Source organism: Porites lutea, chromosome 11, assembly GCF_958299795.1.
Source record: "Porites lutea chromosome 11, jaPorLute2.1, whole genome shotgun sequence".
Classification (NCBI taxonomy): domain Eukaryota; kingdom Metazoa; phylum Cnidaria; class Anthozoa; order Scleractinia; family Poritidae; genus Porites; species Porites lutea.
The window spans coordinates 17,685,743-17,697,786 of record NC_133211.1 but is presented as its reverse complement, the minus strand read 5'-3'; the positions used below and the strand labels follow the sequence as shown (position 1 = coordinate 17,697,786).

At 39.3% G+C, this 12,044-nt stretch overlaps 1 protein-coding gene across 1 annotated transcript; it reads right to left on the bottom strand.

The window, feature by feature from the left end:
• Positions 1-692: 692 nt before the first annotated feature.
• Positions 693-9,145, bottom strand: LOC140953284 (thromboxane A2 receptor-like). Its single transcript, XM_073402783.1, has 4 exons — positions 8,404-9,145; positions 2,347-2,439; positions 938-1,185; positions 693-756 (listed from the first exon to the last, which is right to left on the bottom strand). The coding sequence occupies exons 1-4, from the start codon at positions 9,142-9,144 to the stop codon at positions 693-695; spliced, it is 1,146 nt and encodes a 381-aa protein (XP_073258884.1). The 5' UTR covers position 9,145.
• Positions 9,146-12,044: the final 2,899 nt, after the last annotated feature.

The window sequence follows — 12,044 nt, the reverse complement described above, 5'->3', positions numbered from 1 at the left end:
TAACATTCTGAAGAGCTTTCAATTTGTAGTGTGCATTTATCTGTAGCTTGTTTTACTGTTTATAATAATGTTGCTAATGAAGTAAGACATTTTGACAAAGATCTGCCTGTTAATGGGGGGGGGGGGGGGGGAGGACGAGGAAACTCGTATATTATAGGAGCGGGTTGCCCTGGTCCAAGGTTTTTTGGACCCCTAAAAGAGGTATTGATTTTATAGAAAACTTTATATGAATTAAGACGAATTAAAAATAGACATGTTAAATATATATTTCTATATTTCTTTGCATGCAACCCTAACAAGAACTTCATGACTGAATATACTGGTGTTTTGCTCAGAATTAGTGAAGTGAGACCAAAATCCGAAATTTACACCACTAAGTGAGACGACCGGCATCCCTGCCCCTTTCATATGTGAGACTCCCCTCCCCCTCCCCCTTGCACTCCTAATACTGACATTCAGAGGGGAGCTGCCAGCAGTGCAAAAGCTTACAGACTGCTAAAATGCTCAGTCCTTTGAGCTTTTTGTCCAGTGTAAGAAATTTGTCAGAGCAAAACAGATAAAAAAGTCTAAAATATAATTTTCCCTGCAACTAATAAACAATTAACCATTTTTAAATACTGAATTTTATTTATCAATGGAAAGTTGTCTTTTTATAAATCGTACAAGTCTGATGTTCCTAAATCATATATATGTCAATATTGCCGCATTCGACAGCGATTCTTCACGCAGAATGAAACAATGCCATAACTCATAAACCTAAAAACCACAAAGGACATAAAACAGAACACTATTAACGTAGTGAAATCCTGGTTTTGCTCTGGAGAAAATTTTAACAACTGTTCAACAGTCATTATTTGGTGCAGGTTCTATACCAAGTATGTGACACATAAGGGGATATATATATATATTGACATTTTCAAATGGCTCAGAGACATACTTCTCCTTGAATAGAGGTCCATGTGCAAGGAAAAAGGGATGCATGTCAGCATATTTGTTACTGTAGCCATGGTTACCAAGAACATCCATCTGTGACATGTTTTGTGTGATGACCCATTGATCGTCAGCTGCGATAAAAATTGGCATCACACGTTGATTATGCTTGTAATGAAATAGACGATATTCGTATTCCTCGACGGCCCTGGGACGAGAGACTTCATAGCATGATTGCGAGGCTAAAGCGGGGAACTTTTTGGCAAAAACACAAACAAACATTAGTTAGTCGCGGCTGAATCGCTGCAAAACGATAGAAATCAGCAAAAAACTGCAAGATTTAAAAGCTGATACCTTACGGGTAAGCTAAAGGGATATCTGTTTCAAAAAACAAAACTGTGGGAAGAGCTGGTGGAAAAAGAAGAAACAAGAAGTAATCAAGAAAATGCTTTACTGTGTCAAAATGTCAATATACGAATCCTTTTTATATAATTTTCTTCTTATTATTATTCTTTTTCTCTTGTGTGTATCTGTAGTGTGGAGCTTAAACTGCTCAGTATTATCGTCTGTACCAAACTCTGTGTTCAACTGCGTGCACGGTTTTGTACTTTCGCACAGTTGTTATCGAAGATAATGTAACTTAAATTTAAAAATAAACTTTACCTAGTCATCTTTGTTCAAACCGGTTTAACTTCCTGAAAATGCACATGGACTGTGTGCAGAACGCTAAGCCCAGTCCTGATAAGTAATTATCCACTGAATGAGTCGTTTGGTTTACTTCAAAAACACATTCAAGATTTTGTATCGGCTCTGTTAGAAAATTTCAACCGCAAAGTAAGTGTGATATCGCAGGCTTTCGATAATTACGTCCATTTCAATAAACGATATTCTTCAAAAAGTTTAAAGGACACTGAAAATTACAATTAAAATGGCTTCGGGGATTTTGGGAACATGTCTGTTTATATTAGATTATAAACTCGCTCACCAAGCACTCTTCTCATCAATATAATTATGATTAGGATCGCTGTTTTTCTTAGTAATAATGAGCAGATCTTCCTTTTGTTGTTTGAAATAATGACCTCTCAAGTATGTAAGCCCTTCGGAAGTTTACAATGTTAAAAATTTTCCTTAAATTCGGCAAACTCAGCCGCAGTTTTCTCATATTTGTTTGTCCTCTTGGCGAGAAGGTCCTCGCATGAGCCTCGCATTCATGATCAAGGCCTACTCGTCCCAGGACTGTCGGAGAATACGAATACTGTCTATTCTTCAGGAATATCGTGTTTCAGATATGCATGAAGGTGTGGAATTTCTTTGAGCTTTTGGTATGTTTTGTTTAACATCCCCTCCTTGGGTAGAATATGAAAGAAAGGCTCAAATACATGGTCTGCTCTATTGGGATTTAGAATAAGAGAATACCAAGTTGGACTGAGGTACATATTCATCCAGAACAATAACTCGAGAACTGTTCACTGCAACCATGCCATGATCACTTGTGATGATCAAATTCACCTTCAAGACAAAAATGATTATTAGCACTTTGAAATCAATCTATCTATCATTTTAATGTTAAAGGAGCTATATCATGGTCATTTTTAGGGCGGTCAATATAAAACACGGACTGCGGACTGCGCACTACGGACTGCGGACTGGGAATAAAATACGGACTAGGTATAAAACGCGGACCGGAAAATATGGACTGGGTATAAAACACGGACTAGGTATAAAACGCAGACTGCAGACCGCGGACTGGGTATAAAATAGAAATTCTTGGTGGAGGTTCTCTGAATCAAGAGCCTGACAAAAATGCTATTTTCTACACCCATTTTAGACATGGTCTCGGTCTCTAACAATCATGAAAGGGGTCAGGACCCGGGGTTACTCTCTTATGTAAGCCATATAGGTATTTGCCGCCCTAAAGGGTAGGGTTTATGGGCCGTTTTGGTGGTCTGAAAACACTTTGAGTATTTTGGTTTGGAATCGGGTATGGTTTTCGAGGAAACTACGGGAGCGTACATGTACGAATGTATTTATCGTTTTCAATTCTAAATGAATAAGAACGAAATGGAAATATGCGAATTTGAAATGCATTTGAAGAATTTTTTGTTTGCGCTCAAGAGAGAATGATCTACTGTTACGCTCTAATCTATAATATCAGGAGCCCATGATGATATAATCTCTGCCTAATCAGGCCTAGCCTGTTCCAGGCTTCGAGATAATTGGGTCCGCTGAGTGGAGAAAGCGCGAAAATAAAACGGGAGGAAACTGGGTAGTCTCCTCTTTATCTGAGAGCCTGGAACAGGCTAAATTAGCCAGGTCTGGAAATGGGTATGGATTTTAGAGATCAGGTCTGAAAACGGGTGTGGAAAACCGGACATTTTTTATTCTGAAACAGGGTGAGGATTTAGAGAACCAGGGGGCATAATCCCACCAAAAAATTCCTAGGAGTACCCCCTTCCGGGGTTCTGGAGCAGGGTGTAAATCATCTCATCATAATCATAGCGTAGAATATAACGTTGGGTTGGATGATTCATTTCGGATATTATTCACGTATAGGTGAGTAATCCCTCCCCCCTAAATACTGCTTTTTTACCTCGTGGAATGCCCCTATATTGACCTTCTCGTCTGAGTTCTTCATTTCCTCATATTCCCAATGCTTTATTTGAAACGGAATAGAGGCATCTTTAAGAATTTTACTCTGACTCGGCTAACACCAATACTATTCTTTTTATTCGGTGCTTCTCCGATTGGTTCTCTTCTAACTCCTTATTTTGATAAAATTCAGAGTTTAATTTCAGTTGCCTTGAATAGCGGCATAAGGGACGGACCATTAGAAAAGTTGTAATTGGGGGGGGGGGGGGGGGGGGAGAGGAATTTTCGAGCCGCAGGAATTTTTTTTCGTTATTAAATTCCTTGTATGAATTTTTTTTAGGCCATAGCATGAATATTTTTTAGGATTAATTGGCTTGCATGAATTTTTTTTCATTTAATTTTCGCTTGCGCGAATATCTTTTTTTGTACTTCGCCCGCCCCCCCCCCTCCCCATAAGTTTTCTAATGGTCCGTCCCTAACCTTCCTTGTCCGTGCAGCATGCTTTCCTTCTCAACATGAGGAGAATATAGACTGCGTGACCGGCTTACGGAATGTTTTTGTGTAAGGCAAGGAGCTGGAACTACCGTTTTATGCAAGCCCGCTTTCCGTTTCTCTCAGTTTTACCTTTCTAAGGCTGTTTTTATATACATAGTACGCAGTCCGCGTTTTATACCTAGTCCGTGTTTTATACTCAGTCCGTAGTCTGCATTTTATACCTAGTTCATGTTTTATACCCGGTCCACAGTCCGTGGTCCGCAGTCCGCAGTCCGCAGTCCGCAGTCCGTGTTTTATACTGACCGATTTTGAAACCCAAATTTCGCTCCGTAGATAAGCCTCTCAAAAAGGGCCTTTCAAAAATATAACTCCCGGGGCTTATTTTCAGAATTTTACAGTAATTCCTTTCAAATGTTTTTGGTCCTCTCAACCGTTAGTTGTGGAGAGCTGTTCTCCCCTTTCCTCCTGTAATAGATTCCATCTTGCAGGAGTACTAAAGCAATGTTCTTGATTGCTCTGATTTCAGGGTCAGTTATAAGTAGATTCCCCTCCATGTCCTTCAGCTGGTCTACCTGGCCTGTAACCTATTTACTTGCATGTTTATTTTAGCATTATATGGCAAAGAAGGTCTTCAAGAGATGCACAGTGCATGAATTGATGGTCTAAGCCAATACTATACTAACAGGGGAGGGGACATTTGTGTAAGCGATGTTAAGAGTATTACTTGCCCCACGCTAGCGGTGCACGGCCAGAAAGATCCCTTGGTTCCAGATTTTCATCCTGAGTTTTTACATGCTAATATCAGAGGATCTAAGCTTCATCTAATGCCAGAAGGAAGGCATAATATCCACCTTCGCTATGCTGATGAATTCAACTCACTTGTCAGGAACGTTTTGGCAGGAAAATTAGACTAATGAACACAGAGGTTTGACTTTTTTTTAGCGGCATTTTTCTAAACAAACACTGCAAACAGTTACTTGTAAATCCTGTTAAAACTTCTGCAGAAGTCAAAGCAAAACGAAGAGTGTTTTCCTATAATGTAGTAACGTTCCTATAACTTTGCCTTGAGATTAACATGTGTTTGTCAAAAAAGAGAGGCTTGTTTCAGTAGTATGGTATTAGCAACATGAAATTACCAAGATTGATCCATGGAGTTAACCTTCCTCTAGGGGGAGCTAAGATTACCGCGAACTGATCACAGTTTAGATCACGTGACATCGTAACATGTTTTTGTTCATAGCTTGTCACTGGTGTCTGCAAGTATTCTCATTCAAGTCTTTGAAAGCGTTTGCGTTGCTTTGGCAATTCTTTTGTAATCCCTATCAAGTTATAAGGAATATACTGCTACCTGTGAACTAGTACTCCGTTCAAGTGCAAAAGATTCCTCCGCGAGCATTAAGTTGAGCCGCGAGACTGAAATTGCTCGCACTCTCGAGTGAGACCCTGCGCTTCTCGCAATTTCGAGTTTAAACAGAGAGTTCTTCCGCCTGCACGAAAACCATACAGGATAGGACTTCTGTTCACACATGAGAACGGTGATTTCGTCGCGATTTCTGTAACGGTGCGAAGCTGCGCCGATCTCTAAAGTTGAGCGTCACTTATCGAATAGATGTTCATACTATACCGAATAGCTTTTCTTGTCCACACGAAAAGCTGTCCTTTTATCTAAGTTTCTTGAATTACATCAAGTCTTAAAACACTCGCATGCGCCTTGGGTGTTGCACACTGCGCAGAATGATCACAGTTGTTTCTTAAATTCACACGTGACTCATGTTGCTAGGTAAAGTGAATCAGACCACTGTTATAGGTGTTTGAAACACTGGGTGTATAATCAAGTGGATCCACTCTCGTTCGAGGCTTGAAGCTGCAAATCCATCCACGAATTCTCGACACGATATCTTTAAAGGCGTCCGCATATCCTGCTCTGTATCGCCGGCTTACTAATATACAGGTGATTGGATGCACAAATGGATCAACGGTTGACAAACCAAACGCGAACAAGTCGAAGTATATACTGCGCCAATTTGCGTGATAAATGAGCATCACTCGAGCCTGGCGAAAGAAGAGAGATGTTGTCAATCATGTGATGTTATAGTCTCCCTCGCAGCCGTTTTTTAGATGTCACGCAACGCTCCGTGACATCCAAAAACCGCCTGCGAGGGAGACTAGTGATGTTAGTGAGCTTAATCAACTCAACGACGACGGCATCGACAACAACGGCAAAAAACAATAGGTTTAGATAAGCAAAACAACAACTCTGCATGTTTTTCTAATAATATTCTTTTTTGAATGTTGGATACAGTCCTTTAGAATTCAATCCCAGAATAATTCACCAACATTTGAATGACGTGGAATAAGAGCAGTTATTTTAGAAACATTGTGAATTCATTTTCCAAGTGACGTTTTCACTATTGTCGTCGTTGCTTAGCCCCTTTGTAAAAAACAAGGGAAAGTGTACCACGTCTCTTTGGGGCCTACCCACATTTACCCAGACTTAAGTGCGCGCCACGCTGGCTTTTCGCGACAAGAGCGATGATATGTCAGGGACAAAGGCACATGGTTTTTGCTTTTATCTCTTACGCTCATTTCTGAAAAGGCCCCATTTTGCAGTCGTTCTCCTAGACTACACGAGTTAGGAGTGGAGACTTTATTGAGAGGGTAACATTTGACAGATATAATTTGAACTTACAAAATTGTGGCCCTCTTTTAACACAAAATCAATGAAATATTAATGTCATTCTTATTGTTATGATAAAAAGATAGAAATGATATGACTTATTGTTACGACAAGTCTAAGTTTCAACTTGGTTTGAGAAGCCCTTTAAGGAAATGCCAGTCATTTTAGGGAGTTCCTTTGCTTGTTTGCCTGTGCATTAAAGGGGCTGTGTCATGGTAGTCCAGTTCATTTTGTTTAATTTTGCCAATTACTCGCCCTCAATCGCTATGGAACTTAAAGTAAGGAAAAAAATTACAGGTAAATGACAAAATCAGAGATCCTAGACAAACAAATATGTCTCCTGAACATTATTTTTGAACTTGCAAGCAGCAGGGATCAACTTTCAAAACTGCTGGGCTAAACACAGGCAGCCCAAGCGCACTATTTGTGGGATCGGGCTTCAGAGGTCATTTGGTCGGAATAGTTAGAATTATTAGTGTATTATCTGATGCCAAATAAATGCAAAAAGTCTTAAAGATATGAAGCCTTCCTGTTTGTCTATCTGTACTAGTAGCCTTTAAGATAACGAAAATCGATATTTCTTTGATTATTACATGTGATTCGGGCCCTTATTGTTCGAATTTTATCACACGTATTCGAATCTACAACGCTAAGAAAAAAAAAATCATGCTCACGCGAAATATTGATTCAAAAAGCTCCCTTACCTTTAGTTCATAGCCACTCTGTGTCCTACGGTCGGTTTAAACGCCGTTTAGTCGACTTTCTTTCCATCGAATACTGAACACTATAATACACTATACAGTATTCGATGGAAAGAAAGTCGACTAAACGGCGTTTAAACCGACCGTAGGACACAGAGTGGCTATGAACTAAAGGTAAGGGAGCTTTTTGAATCAATATTTCGCGTGAGCATGATTTTTTTTTTCTTAGCGTTGTAGATTCGAATACGTGTGATAAAATTCGAACAATAAGGGCCCGAATCACATGTAGTAATCAAAGAAATATCGATTTTCGTTATCTTAAAGGCTACTAGTACAGATAGACAAACAAGAAGGCTTCATATCTTTAAGACTTTTTGCATTTATTTGGCATCAGATAATACGCTAATAATTCTAACTATTCCGACCAAATGACCTCTGAAGCCCGATCCCACAAATAGTGCGCTTGGGCTGCCTGTGGGCTAAACAGTTTTCAAAAACCCTAATTTCAATCCGTTTCAGTCTTCTTCAGTTTTGCCCATCCGTGGCATCTGTTGTTTCTGTTATGTTATTTTAACCTTCCTTTAAAGTTTTAGGCAGTTATTTTATATTTCCTTTAATTTAACGGGCATTTTGTAATTTCCTAATTTGGCTGAATTTCGTGACGCAGCTCCTTTAAATAACTCTGGATCCAAACAAGAGTTTTAATTTCATATTCAGTTTATGGATATACACCTAATCTGGCTTGACTGAGGTTATGTTAGTGTCAGACTATACCGGATAGTTTTTCATGCCGACACGCCAGTCTATCCGGTATAGTATAAACAGCAACGGCACTGAACTGGAAAAAGTCGTTCACGCACTTCGAACTTTGTACCGGATCGAGCGGTTGGCCGAGAGGGCTTGGTGACCTAAATCCCAGTCCTCACTCCTGGCATAGCCTCCACCCAGATTTTCCCGGCCTGCTTTCAATCTTCGTTTAAAGATTAACTTATACAAACTGTTTTTTCTTACCAAAGTTGGAACCCAAGCCAAGCTATAGGATAGAGCCATAATTCCGGTTAGGTTAGAGAGTATTATGGCCTCGCGATCACCTGCAACCTGTGTAAGAACCCCAGTTCCAACGCACAAATTCATTTTCTTCAAAGCTTTAAGCACTGCAACGTTCATTACAAGCATAAGTAGAATGGACAGCGAGAAGTTGCAAATGAAGGCGTGTACAACGATTACTTCGCCATTGCTCTTGGAGTTAAGCGAGTACAAGCATACTGCTATGGGATGTTTTGTCAGTTCGACGCTCTTTAACAAGAGAGGCAGGATAGCTAGTGCTGCAGAATGTACAAAAATATACCCAACCGCTATCCTAATTTTTCGAAGGTTTATAAGTTGTTGGTAGTAAAACGGCACGCACATGGCTATAAATCGTTCGGCAGACATGACGAGTGTTACCATGACCATCATGGTACCGAAGAACAGCAAACAAAAACTGGCCAATGAACAGCCGAGATTTTCCGCCGGCCACTCACCAGCCAAGTGGGCAACCGCTGTCCAGGTGTAGCCGGTAAGAGCGAGAAAAATTCCCATGATCGCTTGCAGACCCATAAGGAAGTTATTGTATTGCTTTCGAGAGAATGTTGATTTCTTGTAAATAAGAAGGTAATAAGCCGCGACCAGGTTAACCAGGGCAGTTACAAGTGTATTCAGGATTGTACCGACTCCTAAAAAAAGATTTTGCTTGACTTCGTAGGATGCCATGAATCGCAAATCGGCGACGTTGGATTAAGAGGGTGAACTGTGTTCTGTTTGTCAATCATAAAAGTGAAGTATAGTCTTTGTAAAGTAGACTGTCGTTCGATGTGAAGTTCTTTGTTTTGGACGGCTAATCCCTGTAATGAATAAACTGAAATGTTAGTGATTTCACAACTGAAAATTATTAAAATGATCAATTCATCAATTAAATCACATCGGTATGAGGAACATTTGTGGTACACCAGACTTACAGCCACTTTATTTCGAGGGATTATCGGGTCACGTGTTACTAAATGGAACGTATTTTATACAACACTTGTTTCCTGCATGATGGGCGTTATTTGACGTTTAACGAAAATGCTTGGCTCCCACTATGATTTCGGAGGTGAGTTTCATATACCTACTGCTACCTAGTCTCCTTCGCAGCCGTTATTAGGGTCGTCACTCGTCACGCAACGCTTCTCCCCACTAGTTAGTGGGGAGGAGCGTTGCGTGACGAGTGACGACCCTAATAACGGCTGCGAAGGAGACTAACTGCTACCTTGTGTTGTAAAAAACATCAAGGGCTTAAAAAATAACTTTAAATGCTTTCATTACCCTTTTGCTTGTCTTAAAAGTAACTTTGCTTAAAAAGCTGTTCATTATCCCTGTGCGCAAAGACATCGAGAGATCATAGTGAACTGAGTGTTCTGCCCAAAAAATATATCTCTTAAAATTTTTAATCCTCCGTATTAAGAGAGGAGCCTCGTAATAATCATCATTTCTATTTAAAATCAAAAGTATTCGGCAATTAATTTTTCTCTGTAAGAATTTATACACATTCAGTTACAGAGGCTTTAGACTGCGACCAGAAAGCTAAGAATCGCAAAAAAAAAACAATAACAAAACAAATGAGAGCAATCACAAAATTATATCTCGCGAAATACAAGAGCACTGGCGATCCGCAAAATCAGTTAAAAAAAACGCCAAAATTAGGCGTCACACGTTACCTTTCAAAAAGGTGTTTTTCTTTCTTTCTTTTTTTTTTGGAAAACAGCATTTTTTACCAGAATAATTTGACTAAACTGCCAAAAAAATTATCCTTCAAAATGGACGTAAGCTTACATTGTAGACTTTGTTTTTGGTTTCAATGTCTAATGTCTACTTACACGTGGCCTCTTCAATATGTCAAAGCCATAATTTATTTGACATATTTTATGATCTAAACTGCTTTCAAATACTTCAATGAAAGAAAAGAAATCAGTCTGAAACGAATTAAAGGTTTTTGGAATGGTACACGCAGCAAACATTCCTGACGTGAACAACGATTGCCTTTTATTTTTTGACGTCACAGTTTCCGCGTATTCCATTACTATCACTAGAGATAATGGACACAAGACATTAATGTATATGGGGCTGTTCTAATGTAAAAGTAAGTTGTTGTGACGCGATTTATTTAGTTATACTTTGGCCTCAATTCGCAGCTGTAGTCGGAAGTTTGAATGATTTTACCAACAATAAATCAGTACCTCTCTTGTACATTACTTTCAATGACGGCAGTAAAATCAGTATTCACTTCCTTTAAGATTAAATTTTTTGGCTTTTCCTGAATAATCTTCTTGCTGAAGCCGTGTTTAAGTTCAGTTTCCAAATAAGAGCTGTATGGGTGTTTCCGACGAAATCGAAGTCGCGACGATCGTGACGATATTAGAGGTTAAAGCGAATTAAGATCGAATTGCCGTTTCAATCAACTTTCACACTGAACGTTAGTCGGAAAATAACAGCAAAGAAACCTGCCAAAAAGTGTGCTGCTCGTTCAGAGTTTTTGTCTTTGCTCGTTTCCGTCGTCATTCTAGTTGCGCTGAGCTCGCCGGACTCAAAACAATTCTTGATATGTGACGATTTCAGTCGCCTGAAAAACCGACGCTTTGATGGAAGATTCACGACGAAATCGACCTCTTCAGGTACCCACACAGAGAATGAAAATGTCTCAGAACTTCTTTTATTTATGTTAGCCCAAGATATAAGAAAATATATCATTTGTATTTCGCGTTTTAGACGGATGATGACGGATGATGTATTAAACGAGCATAAACATAACCTTTAGACGTTTTCCGCCGTAAACGTGTATAAGTATAGGTGTCCTATGAACAAGGCTTACAGGGTCTTACAGGGCAAAAATTCAAAATGTTTCACCATAGTATTTACGTAGAGGATCATTAATATTTAGTTCTTACATTGGAGTAGTCTGATGCTCGTCCTTCTCCACTGCCGATGACTTGAAAGGCAGGTTTCAACCCTGGCTTTAGCGGGCCTTTGATGAAAAAAAAAAAAAAAATGTTTTGGCTTCTTTGTATGACAACGATAGTGCAATTAGATAGTTCTGTATATCAGAGTGCTAGCCAAACTGCGGTCTGTTATTACAAAATTCCTGTTCACAAAGAAACTTTAAAAATCTCCTTTAAACCCTTCCTTTCCGCCTTAGGCGTTGTAAGTAAATGGTTCCACTCTGAATTTATCCATCACTATACGATCGATTGAACAGATAAGTACACTGCGTCACGTGGATGATCCTGGACAGTGCAATTCACCAGAGCATTTGTTTTTGTCAAAAATACTAATCATGGCAAGCAATTTTGTAATGAAAACCGGATACGTCTTTTATTAACATCAAACTCATTTAACAGATCGGTAATGGGCCAAAGCTGCTCAACTGTTTTACATACTGATTGTCAAGCTGATTCACAAACTGAAGTACGTTATTTACATCATTCTTTTACGTGATGAAAGCAGACGGTAATATTCAATTGTTCAATTTGTCTTGGTTGTGTTTTCAATTTTGCGATAGTTCTTTTTCCATTTTATTTTAACCTTCAACGACTATCCATGTCAATAACACATTTTGCCTAAGTTGGGCCTGAAAATCA